Source organism: Centroberyx affinis, unplaced genomic scaffold (genome assembly GCF_046629955.1).
Source record: "Centroberyx affinis isolate AG114_WGS23_722 - 3 ecotype Tasmania unplaced genomic scaffold, CSIRO-AGI_Caff_v1 ptg001779l_1, whole genome shotgun sequence".
NCBI classification, from domain to species: domain Eukaryota; kingdom Metazoa; phylum Chordata; class Actinopteri; order Beryciformes; family Berycidae; genus Centroberyx; species Centroberyx affinis.
In genome coordinates this window covers 61,868-81,848 of record NW_027280172.1, presented here as the reverse complement: position 1 = coordinate 81,848, position 19,981 = coordinate 61,868, and the positions used below count along the sequence as shown (strand labels likewise).

The following is a 19,981-nucleotide window of genomic DNA, read 5'->3' as shown; positions in this document are numbered from 1 at the left end:
GAAGGCTCTGCAGGTCTTAACTAAATCATAACTATGGACAAAAATCTTCTCAGATGAGATTCCTTGGGACAAACCCGTTTTGAATGAGGCTCTGCGGTCTGATGTATAGTATGTGTTTGACATGGGAAAGTTTGGGAGTCTCTGAACTGAACACACTACAGACCTGCCACAGCACCGCTCTCCCTGCAATGCATGCTGGGTGATGTGAGGCAGGGAGGTGAGTAGGAGCAGCACCCGGCTGTCTGGTCTGACTCAACCTTAGTTTGGCTTCAGCACCAGCCGCTTCCCTCTGCTGTCGGCTTCCACTTAACCCATATGGACGGTACCTGCTTTAACTGAGTCATGGAAATTAACGGCCAGGATCCCACGGTTAGTTCAACTGTTTCTTTTCGTAACTAAGCTACCTGCTGTCAACCAACCCGGATGCAGAGGATGAGCTAACGCTAGCTTGCTAGCTAAACGTTAGGAAGACAAGGGGATATGCCTGTTGTTGACGTTAGCGTTAGCTAGCTGCGTAGTTAGCTAAGTAGGGTAGTTGACTTCTCACTTTCTTGTATCTTATGTTTTTGCCTTGGTAGCCTATATATTTGATTCGATGACGTATTACTGTTGGGGAATCATGTAACCAACCCGGCGAAATGGCAACAAACTAATTAGCCTGGTAATAACAATCAATCTAGCTTGCCACTAGGTTTTCCAGATGGGCTAATCAAGCTAACGTTAGCCAGCGTTACCACCCCATCTCAGCGAGTCGAGGGATCCAAAGTGTTTTGGCCTTATAGTTTCGTTAGCTGGCTGCTAGCTAATGCTAGCTGTTACTTTCATGCCAGGTTCATTGTAACTGATTTGCCGTCTATTCCACATTCACGTCTTAGTCAGCTGTCAGATTTCTGGTGAGCCAGCTAACTAGCCAGTCTGCTAGCCGTTTAGCATGTTAGCTTTTCAGTTTCACTCCATTAACGTTAACGTCAGACAAGTAACGAAATACTGTGAAACTTGGGCTAACTCGATAATTTGTTTGAACCAGCACAGTCGAGCCTGTAGTTTGCTCAGTAAACAGCTGTCAGAAGAGCCTAACCTCGTCTCTGTCTCTCTGCTCAGTGAAGCTGCTGGGCTGACAGCTCTTGTTGATAGCTAACAGATAATGTGTGCTAACTGCCTACTTGGACAAGAACATTATGTTGTACACACACCAGCTGCTCTCGCTGCACAGACAGTTTTATTGTGTCTTATACTAGCTCAAGATATTCTGATTACACGACCCAGCATTCCTGAAGTTAAGTGAATTCACCAAAGTAGGGACACTGTTATTTTCAGAAATATTTGCTTGATTCTACATTGTAACATTGGAGTTATTTGTGTGTAGCCCAGTCAGCGTCCCTTGGGTATGAACTACCTGCTCCTAGATCTGCTCCTAGATCTGCTGTGAGATATGGACAACAAAGCAAACAAGACTTTTCTTGACACCGGCTGCTCCGAGTGGAGGCTGGGAATGCAAACTGGGTTTCCCCTTAGAGGTCTGGGTGGTAAGGACGCCGGTGGTGTTGGTTTTGTGTAGAGATAGGGCTCTCTACAAACACACACACTAAATAAGGCTTGTGGAGCACATCCAGTAACCTTACAGAAGAAGAAACTTAAAAATGTATGTTATAAGTGATCAAAAACAGAACTGGGCTACCTAAGAGGTCAGTAGACAAGGAAAACTGACGTGACTTCAGCTGAGAATAAATAAGTGGTTGTAAAGACAGAAAAAAGGCAACATTCATTGATTAGCACAGTAGACAGTGCTAATCTGCTGCATGTTGCCCTCAGGTTATTCTTTGGGTTAGTGTAAACATCACATAAACTCACAGTTCATAAGTAGAACTTGTTGGGTCAGAAAAAGCATATTGACTTCACTCATGCTTCTCTTACCTTTCCACTTACATGATTTGTTCCAGCTTTGCCTTAACTTTATATGTCACAGTGCCGGTTTCCCATTACCACTTAATTACTGTCAATTTGAAACCAATCTGTCCTCTTTTTAGTCCGGAGTGCTTTAGTAATTCAATTTATGGTGCGGCTTTAGCCACACATCAAGCTAATAGGTCCTGGAGCACCTTGGAGAGCTGCCCTCATTCTGCTCTTGTTAGCAGGCGAGAATAGGACTTCGCTCTCCGGGTGTCATACCACTACAATATAAACACATGTATTTTTAATAGCATCTCAACAGACAATATCGTCACAGATGATTCCTTTCTAATGACGCCTTTCTCGCTCTCCCAGGTGTAGCCAGGAGGATTTGTTGAGTTTGCCAGAGAACCATGGAGCCAGACGTGATCCGCATGTACTCCTCCTCTCCGCCCCCGATGGAGGACGGCGCCGAGGAAGAGGACGACGAGTTCGGAGACTTCGGCGGCTTCTCTGGCGTCCCCAACAGCATCAGCTTCACCGAGTTCGACACCCCCACCACTTTCAACCAGGCCCAGGCCTTGGCCGCCACCTCCCCACCTGAACTCATGAACAACAGAGGGGTGGTGGGAGTCTCCGGCCTCAGCTCCGCTAACGGGACGCACAGTTCCTCCGACGAGCTCTCCAAGGCCAACGGCGTCGTGCCAGGAGGCCGGCAGGGCGGCGGGCCCTCAGAAAGAACTGTCAGCGAGACAAAAAAGGTTCTCTCCAACTCCCTGGATTTCTCAGGGAGCGGCCAAGCTGGCAGCGAGCCTGTTGATTGCAACGGCGGAGGCACAGAGGTGCTAACAAACGGGTTTGCGACGTTTGAAGTTCAGGGAAGCCCTTCCTTGCAGAATTCTGTCCACTCTCATAAAAAAGGAACCTCCACTGAGGACACGGGCAGCGTCCCCGCCGGCGGCCCAGAGGACGATTTTGCAGACTTTGCTGCTTTTTCCAATGCTGAAGGACACCTCAGCCAGACGGCAAACGAGGACTTGGACAATCCCGATGGGGGTAGCTGGCTGGCGGAGGGCGCCTGCCAAGAGCACTGTAATATAGAACAGGGAATGACTTTAGAGGACGATGTCAGGGACACAAACAGAACCGGACCCGACGCGTCCGGCTCTGATTCCATATCTGTCTCGGCCGAGGCTCCGGGCGGCTCGGGCGACGGGGACCGAGGCTCTAACACAGACGCTGACTTTGAACAAAGGGACATAGCCTTTGCGCACGAGCGCTCCGCCCCCGAGGCGGTTTGCACTAAGAAGCCCCTCGCCCTGAACGGGGTGGGCGAGGTCGACGGGGACGGCTCCGAAGACGCGGCGGGCTGCGGCGAAAACGACCTCTCGCCTGAGACGACCGCGGACGGCGAGGCGGGCAAGGGCTCCGGAAACGAGACGGAGACAGAGACGGAGACGGAGACGTCCTTCGGCCGGCCGCTGTCGACAGACGCTCTGGAGGAGTACGGCGACATGAGCACCACGGGCTCGGCCCCCTCCCCGCCCCTGCGGGAGGACACCGCCACGCCCGCCGACCACAGCCAGCTGGCAGAAGACGACGACGACGACGAGGACTTCGGGGACTTCGGAGACGCCGGCTCGTTCGGCGGCCAGGGCTTCGCCGACTTCGACCAGCTGGACGTCCAGCAGGAGCGGAGCGGGTCGAGCGGCTCCGCCCCGGCGCGGGAAGCCGCCGCCGCCGAGGACGAGGACGACTTCGGCGATTTCGACACTCCCAAGTTCCACACCGGTGGAACGGAGGGGGCGGACGGAGGCGAGTTCGCAGACTTCCCCGTCAGCGACAGTTTTGGGAACTTCAGCTCGGCCGCGGTGGCTGCAGACGGCGAGGCGGACGCAGGGTGGAGCGCCTTCGACCAGCCTGACCAGCAGCAGGAGGAGGGGGAGTCCTGGGCGGCGTTCAGCGAGGAGCAGAGCGCCGTTCCTCCCCCGGCGAGCAGAGAGGAGGAGCAGGAGGAGGAGGAGGAGGAGGAAGAGTGGCAGGAAACCGAACCTCCTGCCTTCAGCGACCAAACCAGCAGGACGGACAGGCACTCGGTAAGTTCTGCGGGGAAACCTGGAGAAATTTACCGGTCCAGAATCACTTAGCAGTCTGGGAACCTACTGAGCTGCACAGTTAAATCATGTATGATCCTACATCAAGGTTTTAGTCAACTCAACTTTATTTATGTAGCGCACAAAAGACAAAACCAGTTTGTACCAAAGTGCTTTATAAAATAAGATGCTGAGAAAACAAAGGAGGCAGAGCATGAAGCACCAACAGCAAAATGAAGATGTTGGGGAAATGAGAGTGACGGAACATAGAAGAAAAATCAGACCCAGCGAAAGGCCCATGAATAAATATAAGTTTAAAGTCGGGGTTAAAAATTATTTTGGTTTCTACAATTAATAATCATCAACATTGGCAATTGAAAAAATAACACTTTTAATTAATTTCAAATTCCTGCTGTAGTCGAGATGTTGACACAAGATCCAAAAAGTAAAGTAAAATAGTTTAATAATCGTGATTAATAATTGTGATCAGAATATCAGCAAAATAATCATCAATATTATCATTTTAGCATGTATTAAACAGCTCAGAGACAGGAATAATGAAGTCAGTTTCTTTCAAGGACAAAGTAGACTTGATTGTGCCAAAATTAAATTTGTTTCACACCGACCTTAACGGGTCACACTCGTCACTGACAGTTAAAATGCCCTCTGCACACCGTGACAGTCCACACACACAAACACTGTGTGTGTGTGTGTGTGTGTGTGTGTGGTAGTGAGAGTACAACAAGATAAAAACGTATTTAGAACAGTAAGATCTGCCTTCACAACCCATGGGCAAAAGAGAAAGTGCATTCAGAAATATCAGATTTAAATCCAAGTACAAGTCATGTTTGTTAATATTTAGCTGTGTCACTCCTGAGGAGGAACCCCCACAGCAACTTCCACTGTTTGTATTAAATATTTACCAACCTATTACTCATAATGGCCAGGCTTTGATGAGGTGAAATAATAGACCAAGTCCTTCCTTCCTAGATCAGCCTGTTTAAGGAAGTCTAGCTTACTTCAGCTGCAGGAAAACAAGTAAAAAAAAAAAAAAACACTCGTCCGACATGAAATGATCTGTGACATGGGAGTGGGCCTGTGGAATGTAGAGGAGGACGTTGCTGTTGTAGAAGTGGAGGAAACGTGACGCACACACAGTGACGTTTCCTCTCTGAGCGTAGAGAAATCGCCTCAGGAATGTGACCCGGTCCGGTATTCGGCGCTCGAGTACATGCCGCTAAGATTAAGAGAGAAATCCGCCCGTAACCGCTGGAACACGACCGCCGAGGCTCAGTGGAAGTGTTGCCTTTGTTCAGAACTGTGTCAGTAATGCCGGGGGGTTTCCTGTTGTACCACACCGCTGGCCCGCTGCCCGGCAGACCGGTTAGACACGGAGGCCAGGAGGAAACGGGGCAGAGAAGCAGGCTTGTGACCGGAGAGCCACCGGTTCAAATACCAAGTAGGGCTGAACAATGAATCAAACTTTTATCGTAATCTCAATATGGCTTACTGCAATTTTCAAATCGCAGGAGACGCAATATTTGTTAAAGGTGAAATGTGTCAAAATACCATTTTAAATGAAATATTGTGGTGCTGCAGAGGCTCACGATGTCCTGGCCTACACATCATATTCTACAGACTTAAGAAAACATCTTTGTTTGGTACAGATCCCTGCAAAAATCACACGATAATCATTTTAATACGTTTTTCAATGAAAATGAGAATAATGCTGTAAAAATTGTCATTCCCTCTAATATCGCAAATCATATCGCAATTGCAATATCAGTCAAAATAATCGCAATTAGATATTTTTTCAAAATCGTTCAGCCCTAATACCGAGTGGGGAAATGAACGAACAAAAGCTCTCCTCCTCACTCAGCTGCTGTCAGGTGCTCTTGAGCAAGGCAGTTCAGCCCAGCCCAGTGGTTCCAGTACAGCTGCTCAGAGACCAGCAGTATTAGACTCAGTTTGTACTAGAGCTGAACAACTAATCGAAAAAAAAAATCGAAATTGCACCATGAACTTCTGCAATTTCCAAATCACAGAGGCTGCAATGATTTGCTTAAGAGAGAGAGGAGCGTCCAAAATGGATTTCTGAACAAAGTGTTTTAGAGCTGCAGGTAATCTTTGGTCCATAAATAAAGTACAATATTGGTTCAAAAACTTTCATCATACTAATCACATTTCTTTAAACAATTATAAAGTTCTAAAACATTTATGACAAGAAAAACCTGTTGCCATTGCAATATTCTGTCAAATAATCGCAATTAGATTTTTTGTCAATATCTTTCAGCCGTCACCGGTTGAAATCCCAACTGGGAAATGAACTAACACGGTGCCCTTGAGCAAGGCAGTGGACCTCCAGTGGTTCCAGTGAAGCTGCTCAGAGACCAGCAGCATTAGACTGAGGTTGTACTGGGGCAGCTTCCAGCTATTAATGTGAAGCAGGGTGACGCTGGAAAAGAGACTGGAGCTCAGCAAACCTTTCCTGGGTAGATAAAGGTTAAAAAACAACAGAGAGCAGCAGCTAAAGCCCCTTTCAAACACACAACAGTCACATCGCTGTGTTAACTTCTCCAGCAGCTCTAGTGGTTTCCCCTGTTCATGCTGTTAGCTTCTGTCTGTAGATTTCCGTGTAGAAAGCGTTCACACATGGCAGGACGGCCCTGACAGGTGAGGCGAGGCCAGATGTTGTGTTTAAAGTTTGAGACAGAAGATCTCACTTGCTATTTATTTCGAAAAATGGCAGATAAGGAGCTGCTGTGTTTCTCCTGCTGTTTATCAATGTTTCATATTAATCTGATGTTCCATTTGGACAGCTAGCAGCTCCTCAGCTCCAAGTCTGAGTCAGTTTTCCAGACATTTTTTAAAACAAAACATTCTCTCATTTTGCCGTTTTTTTCATTTATTCATTTCATTTCATTTATTTATGTGACTCAAGACCATGATCACATGGTATGGAGCACAAACAGAACATACAATAATAACAAAACGATAGCACACGGCATGGCTGAAGTACAACAACTGTTACTTAAACAAAGGAAGGACATTCTTCAAAAAAGGCACCTAATTTACAAATAACTTTTGGCTCATTTGATTGTAATAACAAAATTAATTTAAACATAGATGGGCGGGCCTCAAACAAACGCTGCAGTGAGCGGGTCACAGAGTGAAATACACCGCCCAGAGTCTCCTGTGATTGGTTCGCTCACTCTGTGTGAAATCGTATTACATCAGACCGCCATAACCTTTTGTGCGCTCGACCCGGGAATCTGACAGGTTTTGTTCGCACTGGTGTCACAAAGGAAGATTCATGGGAATTTCACTAGATATCGAGGGGCCGGATCATCTTTGACCAGGGTTCCTACGCAGTATGGAAAAGTATGGAATTTGATTTTAGTAATTTCCAGGTCTGGATAAGTATGGAAAAAAGAAAAGAGAGTATAGAAAAATATTTGTGTTTCCAGACTATTGCCCCTATTATGTTTTCTAAAATATAAAATTCAGAATTTCTAAAAATAAACTGATCATACAAGCAGAGTGTTTTTCATGGTGTTTGGAGCAGGCAGCCAGTGCAGCCAAAATGTTTACCACTGTGTGAGAGAGCGGGTTTGGTTTTTAATTGATTTGTACAAGCTACAGTACCTAGCTACAATCTTCTGGCAATTATTTGGCAACATAATAGCATACATAGTCAGATTGTAGCATACATGTTAACAGTTGGATTTTAAAAACATTTATTTACATAATAAACATCTAGCTATTTGTACTCAGATGTCAAATATGGTCTGAAAAATCTACCGAGAAGTCTGGAATTTTGAGTCTGGAAAAGTGTGGAATTTTGAAATGGAAAATGTGTAGGAACCCTGTGTAGGCTCCCGTTCACACATGACCCTGACACAGCAATTTCCCTAGAAAGTTTCTGGGTGAAGCTGCATGTGTAAAAGGGCTAAAGTGAACATTTGTCAAACACACAATCACACACTTGGGTTTCCCGGACACCAAGCCGTTCCCTCAGGCTGCAAAAAAATAAACCAGGTTAAATTTCAGAAACGTGGCTGTGAAACAAGATGTGTTTTTTTTGTGTAAGCCTGGCTGTGTGTTGTGCTGCAGGCGTCTCTGTCCGGCCGTCTGGAGCGGCTGTTCCAGAGCAGCTTCCCCCAGACGCCCGTCGCCCCGGTGGGGGAGGAGGTGACGTCCCTGAAGACCCTGCTGGAGCCTCCGGACGGCCAGCCGCAGCCGGGGCGGGAGGAGGGGAGCGGGTCGCCACGCAACGGGTGAGTCAGCGCCGCCGCCTTCGCCCTCCCACACCGCCTCGCAGGTCACTTGATACACAAGATATACAAGTCACAGAAAAACCTCCTAACTGTTTAGTGGAGTCTGTTACCGCAAGTGACTTCAGGCATCTTTCTTCAAACCCCAAAAATGTTAAAATGAAACTATGAAGATGACCGTTACTCTTAAAACCCTTAAGAAGATTATATTTTTGGAGAGTTTTTATTTTCCTGTGTCTGTCTTTATGACTTCCTAAATCTGAGTCCTGGTTTTCTGGTTGTCAGTTTTGGGAATTGATTAAATCTGGCTGTGATGAGCCACATGAATAACATGGAATCATTGCTGAAACGATTAGTCGATCGACAGAAAATTAATCAATTGTAATTTTGATAATCGATTAATTGAATTACTGGGTTGTAACCCAGTTCTATTTTAACATGCACAAGCTTTGTCTATGTTTTTAAGAATTTCACCATGAAATAGCCATCTGAATAAAGGCTTTTAAACTTTTTGCCAGAAGAGTGCCTTGGACCTTTCTTTTTTAATTGATTTAGTAATTGAAAAATACCAAACATTTGCTGGTTACATCTTCACAAATGTTAAGATTTGCTGCTTTTCTCTGTTTCATATTATTATAAAAATTGATACTTTGGGTTTTTGGCTGCTGGTCAGATCGAGCCTGACTGCACAACAAGTGTCTGTGAGATAATAAAGTTTTTCCCTGACCCGACTGTGCGTCCCGGGCGGTGCAGGGTGGTGCGGGGCGGCGTGTGGCGGCAGCTGCAGGACATCCACGAGGCGTTCGGCCTCAGACACCAGTGGGGCGGATCCCACTGCAACAAGACCCTGCTCTGCTCCCTGGGCATCGACATCAGAAACATCGTGAGTCCCTGTGAAACCCTTCCTCCTCTTTTCACAACAACACACCCACACCTAAACAATTTTACCTTTTATAGCACTTTTGGTCAATGGTTAAGAAGTGCTTACAGATAATAAAACAATTATAGCTATAACCGGACTGTATAAATGTCATACATGTGTATAAACAAGAATAAAATTGGGCAAATACAATGAGAATAAAATGGGTTAAATCAGATCATAAACCTGCTGGTTCCTTAAAAAGTCTGAAAGTCTTAAATTTAAGGCCTGAAAAAGTATTACAGTGTCTTAAACACAGTAATTGGAGTTCTTATATTTTTTCCCCGTGTAATGACAGGTTTCTTTGTGCTGCATGTGCTCTCTCAGATGAATCCAGAACAGCGTCAGTCGTACAGTCTGCATCCAATCTGCTTTACGAAACACAGTCAGACTTCATGTCCCTTAACCTTTTTCTTATTCTGTCCATTTATATTTCATGTGTGATCTTTCATTAGTGATGTTCAGTCAGAAACGGGCTGCTTTTACCACCTTTGTTTCTGTGTTTTGGTTTTTAAATTGGTGTTCAGGCAGCATTAAAAAGGTTTTTGAAAGTCTTAAATCTGGCTCTCTGAAATCTGCAGAGACCCTGTATGAAGCCTGTCTGCAGAAATGTGTTTTAAGCCGTGATTTAAAGGTGCATTAAGTAATCTGTGATCTTTATCGACCTCTACTGGTGACTTATGGCAACAACATCGATATAACTTATCTCCTCCATTATTTTCAAATGGTAGATATCTCCGTTTGGAATCAAACTCTTCAAAAACACTTCATAGCATTCAGTTGACAGCAGCAGTGTGTGTGATGGAGCTGAGCTTTCTAACCTGCTGTTTGTCACCTTCAGCTGTTCACAGGACAGAAGAAGCAGCCGGTCATCGTCCCGATGTACGCAGCCAGCCTGGTGAGTCAGAACCTCACCAAGCCCAAACCTTCATCACCGAACCACACCCAGTCAACACATTATCATATGTCATATGTTCCCCGTGTCTTTTAGTGCTCCACAGTCGATTATGCACAATGTTATATAGCGATTTTAGAACCACAATCAATAACCATAGAGCCAATACCACAGCTGGAAATAGTCAAGATATTGATATAAAATGCCAGAAGTGCAGTAAAAGAATTTTCTTCTTAAATCATTCGCTGTGTTTACATGGAGCCTTTTATTCCACTAGTCATCAGAAAGCTGGCCCAATCAGAATAAACCGGCCGTTCAGAATGAAATTGGATTGAGACGGGTGGTGTAACCCTCTTACAATCCGTTCCATGGATAAGATTTCATCATGTAAACGCTCATTCCAATCACTTTCTTTGGTTGGACTATCCATACTCCTTCTGCCCACACTCGCCCATTTGACCTAAGTGATGTTTTTATGTGCTGACTCCGCTGGGCCAGTTTCGGTGTACGCCGGTAACAATCACAAGTAGACTCAAGACTTGATTTTGAGTTTTTGCATTCAAATATATGACAAGACACTAAACACTGACATACTACATATACATACTGTTGGACAATGTTAGACAACACTAATCTATAGTACAATACAAAATCAAACAGATCAAAACAGACAAGCAAAAAAAGATCATTTACAATACAATTCAATCATATAGCCTATTTTCCAAATGTGATCTTATAAAGATCCAGGGTCCATCATCTCCATGGTCATATTCAAAGAGGGCTGAGGCTGCCTGTTCCAGTGACAATAAATCCATGAAGTCTTTTAACCAATTGTCAATACTAAAGCAATTTGATTTATGTAATTTCCAATTCATCATAATAATATGTTAAACTGACAAAAAAGCTAATGTAATGATGCGGTATGTAAGCGTTGACTGTATATTTTCTACCCTTGTGCCTAAGAGGCAGACTAATGGGCATTGGGGTATTTTCACATCCAGAATAGCTGTATGTTATGATAAATCTGTTGCTTCATCAAAAAGAACAGCAGTAAAGAATTAACAGTGCCAAGCGCCTGACGCAGGTCCATTTTTTAAAAACCTAAGTCCATATTAGAGAGCTGGATTCCATATCTTGTGGATGTCAGAGACTTTTGCTCTGATTACATACATTGGAGCATGTGAACACACGCCATGCGATCCTCACAGGGACTCTTCAATCGGAAGGATTTCCTTCAGAATGAATAAATATGGCTCATGTAACCGCAGCTACTGGGACCAATAATCACGATCACAGCATCTAGCAGGATTATCATTTCATCCATAATGTTGCAGCCTAATATCAGTCTGAGAGTTATAACTGACAGCTGATGTGAGTGTTCATCACTTACTGATATCAGCTGTGTTGATTCTTAGGAATAAATGCCCACCACTAGCACTACATTCTGGTCATAAACACATTGAAATGGGCAGTGAATATTTAATGATATTTTATTTTAACCTATTTGTGAAACACGTGTGGTTTTATGGTTTTAGGGAGAATGTGTTTGATGTTACAATTGTTCTAATTTCCCGTGCTTTCTAACTGATGTCAGTCTGCTGCAACATGCTTTGATTCTTATTTCATTTGACATGTCTGTTGTTTTTATGTGCAAATGCGTATTAAGAAAACTTGATCTGGCAGAAACAAATGCTAAAATGCAATGCAAATTTTTATTTTTTTGGTTTCAGTCAAGTCAAATTTATTTATAAAAGCGTTGACTATGGATATGTCTCTCTCCCTCTCTCTCTCTCTCTCTCTCTCTCTCTCTCTCTCTCTCTCTCTCTCTCTCTCTCTCTCTCTCTCTGTCTTTCAGGGGATGCTGGAACCGACCAAAGAGCCCGTGAAGCCGATCTCTGCGGCGGAGATGATAGCTTCTATAGCACAAGCCCCTGCAGCGGGTCCAGAGAAAAGCTCCTGCCCCCCAGACACGGTCCAGGTGGGACTCCTGCTGCTCCTCATGTGACCTTCAGTTCTGTCAGGGTTTCCTGCACTGCTGTGTAGAAGAGCATTGACAAAAGAATATCGCTGCTTTGACTGAAATATACTAAACAAAATACAGACTTTCCTTGAGACCAAAGCAGTGTCAAACAGTCAGATTACCTTTATTGTTAATCTACTAATTTAAGATTTAAACGTTTCCTTTTTATTGTCATTGTACAACAAAATTGTGTTGCAGCTCCCTGAGTTTGATACACGACAAACTAATGGATAATAAACAAGTAATCTAAACAAAAAAACAGAGTGCAAAACACAGTGAGTAAAGTGCATTGTCTAATTAAGAGCAGTTAATTTAAAACTTTAAAAGCAGTACAAAATAGAAATTATTCAAGAACAGTCAGTATCATGTAAACAGTCAGATACATTGTAATATTGTGTAAGTATTAATTATCTCCCTCTCTTCTTCTTCTCTTCCTCTATCTCTCTGTTTGCTCGTGGCTCTTCCTGTCTCTCCAGCAGGAGGTGCTCCCACCCGTCCAGTTTGACTGGAGCAGCAGTGGCCTTACCAACCCCCTGGATGGTAGGACCCCCCCCTCCACCCCCCTCCACCTCCTCCACCCCCCTCCACCTCCTCCACCTGTCTGGTTTCCCCTGTCCTCCTCCTCCTCTCTCTCTCTCTTCCTGTTTCTGCCTCACTCTTCATCTCCTCTCACTAAAACCCGTCCTGCTAACCTTGTTCATATCTCATGAAAAGCTTTAATCAGGGCCGGAGCTTTACCATCTGCTGCCCACCAGCCACAGTGGGTTCAGTCCAACGGTCACCAGCCACTTTCACTATTTTACTAGCCAACTAGTTGTTTAGAATAGAATGAGACTCCAAATGAAGGTTGGTTGTCTGTGGAGAAGACTAACTTACCAAACACAGACAAATATTTCCCAGCATTTGGCTGGAGGCTGCTGGTAATCTCCCTCCCTGACTGAATTTGTAGATGTCAGATTGACATTTGTTGCTTCATAAATATCTTCTTCATTAAAGGAAAAACCCCCCTAAAACACTTTAACACTTAGAAAAAAAGCTGTGTTGTTACATTCCTGTGTTCTTCCTGTGGATAACCGGTCAATCGCAGACGAGGTGACGTCAGGTTTTGGTGTCAGTCCCGCAGAATCAAAGAGCGAGGGCTTCTTTCTAGAGCCGCCATTTTGCACCAAGAGACGTTCAACAATCATAACAGGGAGAAATCCATCGTAGAAGAGGAGAGAGACCAGTTTCTCCACCCACAGGAGCAGGAGAGAGACCAGCATGCAATGCAGCAGAGAGACAGGCTGGGGTCTGAGTCGTGGCTGTGATCGTGGACATTAACCCACAGCTGAACAATTAAGCTATCTATCTGCCCATATGCCCACCTTTGATTGAAAGCAACAAGTTCAATACCCGTTCTCTGCGGGTTGTTGAAAGGCATTCTGGGAAACGTAGGAAATCACTAACTGGCAGGTTGAGGGTAAATGGGTTTAAATGACAACACTTCATCACAAAATAACTCCTGGAATGATCTGAACATCACAGACTGATGAGATCTAGCAGTGGAAGAGGATCAGAGGGGGATTCTTCCTTTAAACCCACAGACTGCTTGAATATTATCAGTCTAGCTGCAGCTAATCTGTCCTGCGGTAATGAAAACCAACAGCTAGTTTGCATGTGGATGTTTGACACTTAAAGCTTCATCCAGGCTCATTGCTCATCAAGCCAAGTATACCCAGCTGCAGCCCGCGGAACGGGGCGGGGCTACAGATCGAACCTGTAATCCCGCTCATTGATGATGTCATTGGTTTAGAGGTGGAAACAGGGCGGGACTACAGATCGCCTGTAATCTAAATTGAGAATCCACTATGGTTGGAAACGAGGGAAGTAGTGGTTTGTTTACTTAGCGGTAGTTATTCAATTTAGTTTCCTACCGTACAAATATTCACAAACACCCTGCTGCATGGAAGAAAAGTCAATAACACCAGCAATTAAAATAAAATGTTTTTATGGTGAAATATATTTATTACCTTTCGTATTTCGAGATAGAGAGAGAGAGACAACATTACTTTTCACTCACTACAGTACTCACTATTCAAATCATCACAATGCACCATCGACAAGTATAGTTAACTTCAAGGCTATCATTACTGGCTCACTAGCTGCTAACGTTAGCTACAGATCGCTAGCTGCTAACGTTAGCTACAGATCGCTAGCTGCTAACGTTAGCTACAGATTGAACCTGTAATCCCGCCCGTTGATGATTTCATTGGTTTAGCGGTCGATCTGTAGCCCCGCCCCGACCTGTAGCCCCGCCCCGATCTGTAGCCCCGCCCCGTTCTGCAGGCTGCAGCTGGGTGCTTCTCCATCAAGCTGTAGAAATCAAACAACTCTTAACACTTTGTTAACATTTCTCTGTTAGTTGCCTCGACTCTCTGACCGCTGACCGGCTGCATGTGTCTCTCCGGTTGGTTTCTCTCTCTCCCTGTCTCTGTTTCTCTCTCTCTCTCCTCTGTGTTTGTTAACCTTGGCCGCCCCCTGGGCCTGCTGACTGTGCTGGCTGTGCAGCGAGTGGCGGCTCCTCTCTGTTAAACCTGGATTTCTTTGGCCCTGTGGAGGACTCGGGCTCCAGCAGCGCCCCCTCCATCCCAGGTCAGCAGCCGCTCACGGGCTTCTCCTCTTCTCCTCTTCTTCTTCTTCTCCTCTTCTTCTCCTCCTCCTCTCCGCCTCGTTGCACCTCCTCTGCTCTTCATCTTAGTATTAACCTCTCGGCTCTGCGGTTCCCACGTAACCCTCTTCTGTGGGACAGTCCAGATCAAATCAGAAACATTGTGACTGTGGTCTGTGTTTAGGAGTGACTTTGTTTTGGTGCCTGGAGCATTTTGAATTCCCTTTAATTCCCATATCTTCATATGTCAGACTGGCCTGCTATCAGACAGAAATATGGCCAGTGTCTGAAATTTGACTTTTTGGCTCACCTTCTAAGGGCTGGAAAACAAAAAAAAAAAAATTAATTCACATACATTTGTCATAGAAATGTGTCGCCCTACGTTTGCAATTCAATTTCGTGTGCAGAATCAGGTACTGTGTGAAACATTCAGTAAAGAGAAAAAAAACAGAATTAGCGTTTTAAGGTGGATCTTTTTAGGCGTGAGCAGCAGCAGCTGGTATTAGTCATTCTGTCAGCCCCCAAAAATTTCAAGAAACCCCCCTGTGCATGTTGAACTGCGGGATGCAGAGATACAATTGCTGGTACAATAAGTTCCTCAGGCTGCCATATTGGTGCTGAAGCTCACTTGGTATGGTTCTGATCTGGCAAATTAGACTTTTGTATTTGTTTCACAGAGCCAAATAGGTCGCAGCTCACAAATTATGTGCACGTTTTGTCTTGGTCTTCATATTTCTCTACATGGGAATGAAGTTGAAGAGTAACTAAGACCCAAATCTGTGTAAAGCCTGACATCTAATGGTGAAAAGCACCAAAGATCAGCCAATAGCAGATGGCAATATCCGTTGCATGCTTTTTACCAGTAGATGATGATTATTTTCTTTTATTTTCGTGTCATGCACACAAAGTGCCCCACCATCATGGGTTTACAAGACACCAAAGTTACAGTTGCAGCGGTCATACATTTCATTACAGTTCATTTCATTACAAAATTACAGATTATTATACAGCTCGGTCTTCAACAAAATATTCTGCCTTCTCTCCCAAGCTTGGCAAATAAAATCTGCTACAAAAAAGATTCCCTTCTTGAAGCACAACTAAATTTTTTCATAATCATCCAGCCCAAAGAAATCAACATAAATAGAGGACATTTTACTAAAAAGTAAATCCCTTATGTCCTCGTAGACAGGACAGTAAAGCAAGAAATTAACCTCATTCTCAATTTCACCTAACTCACATAGCAAACAAAGTCTATCCTCCTCTGCAGTGGCGTTAAACCTGCCGGTCTCTGGGCTAATGGTAATGTTCCTGAACATAACTGTGCACATAGGGATCTTTGTCTTTTGTTTAAATTATACTTCACATAAGGTTCTACACTGTAGCTACTCTTTATGAGACAATAAGTTCGTAATTTTTGTTTATACCATATATCAACAGACCATTTTTCTTTATATATGAGAAACATTTTACTCCTAATCTCCTGAATATCACAAAGTAACCTGTTCTGGAAAATGAATGACAAATCACTGGCCCAGGGATGACCATGCCAAATGTCCCAATTAAATATCTTTTTAGTGAGTCTCAGATCAGACATCTTCACAAGTCTATTCCAAAGCCGAAGCATTTGACCTATATGTAGATGTCAGGCTTCACACAGATTTGGGTTTGTTACTCTTTAAGTTTCAACTGCCGTACCATCCAGACTGAGGAGAAAAAGCAGGAAAGGTTTGCAGAGGTTTAGATGCTACTGTTTGTTTGTATCCAGGGTAACAGGCAGCCAATCAGGAGCCTGATTGACACAGAGCCGTTGTTTTGGTTTGATTTGATTGGAGTTGGAGAGAGTGCATGGTAGCCAGCAGGGACAAAGTCTGAGAACAGATAAAGATCGAAGACCAAAGTATAACCGAGGCGTTCAGATGTCATCGTCTCAAAAGTCACTCCCAGTGTGGCAGTGAGCGTTATTGATTTGTCCACCAAAGATCAATTTGACTCGGTGGGACTCGGTGTGATGGATCTTCTCCCCCGGCCGGGACGTCCTGTGCCTCTGTGATGTTCCTCTCCTCTCCCTCCAGGTGTGGATCCAGAGCTGTACGAGCTGACGACCGCCAAGCTGGACCCCGGCAGCTCCGGCAGCAGAGTGGCGGACGCCTTCGCCCGCCTGATGTCCACCATGGAGAAGACCAGCACCTCCACCAGGTCAGAGGTCAAAGGGCAGGGGGCCGCGGGGTCACAGGCAGACAGACAGGAGAGCTTTTTTTTTAGAGATGATCCTGTTGTTTAAACTAGAAAGCTGCAGCAGAAAGACAATCCAACCTCAGGAACCGTATTAGTGATTTCAAAACGTTTTGCCTGTTGTCATTAATTGTAATTCTTCATTCTTATACATTCAATTAAAGTTCTTCATGATGTTCTGCAGATAAATGTAGTTTAGTTCAAAGTTGAACTGAATGAGTGTGAAGACTAAGTCGTCACAATCCTGGCTCCTGATTGGCCGACAGCAGCGGCTCCTCTAATTCAAATGAGATAAACCTGCTGAGTGGAGGCTTTCCAGTTCAGATGCTGCAAACTGGACCCTGATTTTTTTTATTTTTTTTATTTAACAAAAACATGACCTAAATCACCAGAAGACAAACAAACAATAAACACAAATCAAAACTTAACACACTAAGTCACACTAAAACAAACCAAAATAATAAACACAAACACATACCATATATCATCACAACATATATCAGTAGGCCTAACAAGCTAAATAAGTAACAAAACATTAGAGGAGAAAGAAAAAAAAACAACTAATTTTCAAATTCTACACTTAATGTTTTTTTTTTAGTTAAATACAAACTTCTTACCAGCCTTCCGCTTCAATAAACCTTTCCCACCTTTCTAAATGTTTTTTAACGTCATCATTTGTGTTTGCAATATATCCTTCCAGAATAAAATGACGTTTAATGAACATTCTAAATTGATTGATATTCAAGGAATCCACATCAGCAGCTTTAAAAATAAATCTTTTCCCTCACAAAATAATCAGATTAATAGTATAACTGCTCGTCTCTGTAACATCACCCAATACACCCATCACAGAGAAAAAATCTGTTTGAAAGCGCATGATTTCAGTCATTCTTTAGTGAGGGAGCCAATCAGGAGCGAGTCCAGCTGTGATGCGTTTCCTGGAGTTGATCTGAAACTGACTGGAAAAAAAGGATTGAGTTTTGAAAATGCAATAACTTTCAAGTTAACCACTGAAACACAATAAAATATTAACATCTTCATTAAGCATCTTGGATGATATTTGTACATAAATAGAGGAAAAGTTGAATTCCTCTAACATGGGACCTTTAACATTGAGGTGGTTAGAAGCAGGGAGAGCTGCAGATCTGAGGGTGAACACCAGGTGGAGCTGTTTCCACAGGCACCGGCTCAGTGTCAGCTGGTGGGCGGAGCCAGAGGACAGAGAGGAGAGGGGTGGAGGTGTGGACAGACAGAGAGGAGAGGGGTGGAGGTGTGGACAGACAGAGAGGAGAGGGGTGGAGGTGTGGACAGACGGAGAGGAGAGGAGAGGGGTGGAGGTGTGGACAGACAGAGGAGAGGGGTGGAGGTGTGGACAGACAGAGAGGAGAGGGGTGGAGGTGTGGACAGACACACCTCATCACATTATTGTATCTTCATTTTCTAGATGAATCGCTGAATAGAGATTCATATATTTATTTTTCTTCACATTTCATCATATGTTCTCATTTGTTCTATATTAAATATCTTTATATGTATACGTTTTTATTCATTATATATGTCATATTCTCTATATATTTTCATGTCGTACATATTTTTCACTCATTTTTTTGGTTGGTCTCATTATGTTCTGCTGTTATTTTAGACAGCCTCATGCCTGCATTTCATATAATTTCATATCTTTCATTCATATATTTCTACTTAATCTGTTCTAGGGTTGCAGTTGTGTTCAGTACCCCCCATTTGCTCTATTCTTATTTCCTATATTTTGTTTGCTGTATTGTGTTATTATGGTGCCGCTGCAACAACCCAGTCACCCCATGGGGTTCATTAAGCTTTCATCTTTTCTTATCTTATATATGGATAGAGAGATGAGAGGGAGAGATGTATAGATGTGTTTTTGAGATGTGGTGAGATTTCTAACTTCCTGTTTGTCTTCTTCTTCTTCTGCTGTTGGAGCAGGAAGCCGAGGAAGGAGGAGAACCTGAGCGAGGAGGCGGCCAAGGTGATCGCCGGCCTGCCGGACCTGTCCTTCATGCAGGCCAAGGTGCTGATGTTCCCCGCCACCCTGACGCCGCTGGGCTGCCAGGCCACGCCGGACTGAGGCCCCGCCGGACTGAGGCCCCGCCCCCGGTCCTCTGCTGGCCCCGCCCCCGGTCCTCTACTGGCCCCGCCCCCTGTCCTCTACTGGCCCCGCCCCTTGTCCTCCTCCTCCGACCCACCTCCACCCTGACCCTTTTCCCCTGGTTCCCCTGACTCCGCCCCCTGCCTCCCCTGGCCCCGCCCACCACCTCCTCCTCTCTCTCTCTCTCTCTCTCTCTCTCTCTCTCTGTCCTCTCACTTGATCAAACTATTGTCTTTTTTCTCGCTTCCATGTTGTGGCTTTAGGTTTTTCCCCCCCCTGCCCCGCCCCCTCTTCATAATTTTTTTTATTTGCGCTTTTGTTTTTTCAATTTTAAATGTTTTTTTAATTAAGCGAAGCATTTATCCACCATGGGAAATGGATCAGAAATGGAGGGGGTGGGGGTGGGGGGGGATGCTCAGCCAGCGACCTGCACATGTAGTGGAATAACTTCAGATAATTTATAGAGCTGTTAATTTATAGAAGAAGGTTTAGCAGAGGAGTGCTGTTCATATTTAGAAGAATCATGTATATAATCAGGGACAAAAACTTCATTTTCCCGCTGTTTGTTGTTTTTGTTTTTTTAAATTCTGGTTAGTTTTGTAGGAAGATTCTCTGGCTGTGTGGGACTGAGTCTGTCTGTCTGTGAAGGAAGCCGACGTTCTCTGAGCGAATCAAAGTCAAGTGGAATATATGACGCGTATAAATAAATACATTTATATGCATATATAATATAATATATATATATATATATATATATCGACTTGAAACCACACTGCCTGCAAAATCCAGCTGAATGTTTCCCTGTTGTGTTCATGGCCTTAGTTTTTACTGGTTTCCCTCGATCCACAGTAGAGCGTAGATTTTATCCCGAACCTTTGATTTTTTTTTT

The 19,981-nt window shown here is 44.3% G+C and overlaps 1 protein-coding gene across 2 annotated transcripts; it reads left to right on the top strand.

The window, feature by feature from the left end:
* Window positions 1–209: 209 nt before the first annotated feature.
* Window positions 210–19,155, top strand: aftpha (aftiphilin a). 2 transcript variants are annotated; one of them, XM_071529345.1, is made up of 10 exons: window positions 210–369; window positions 2,266–3,986; window positions 8,097–8,260; window positions 9,011–9,140; window positions 10,018–10,074; window positions 11,927–12,049; window positions 12,571–12,631; window positions 14,639–14,722; window positions 16,811–16,934; window positions 18,930–19,155. In XM_071529345.1, exons 2-10 carry the CDS (start codon window positions 2,304–2,306, stop codon window positions 19,069–19,071), a joined length of 2,568 nt encoding a protein of 855 aa, XP_071385446.1. In that variant the 5' UTR covers window positions 210–369; window positions 2,266–2,303; the 3' UTR covers window positions 19,072–19,155. The 2 variants fall into 2 exon arrangements, with proteins under 2 accessions (XP_071385446.1, XP_071385448.1); XM_071529347.1 differs by lacking the exon at window positions 14,639–14,722.
* The last annotated feature ends 826 nt before the right edge of the window (window positions 19,156–19,981 follow it).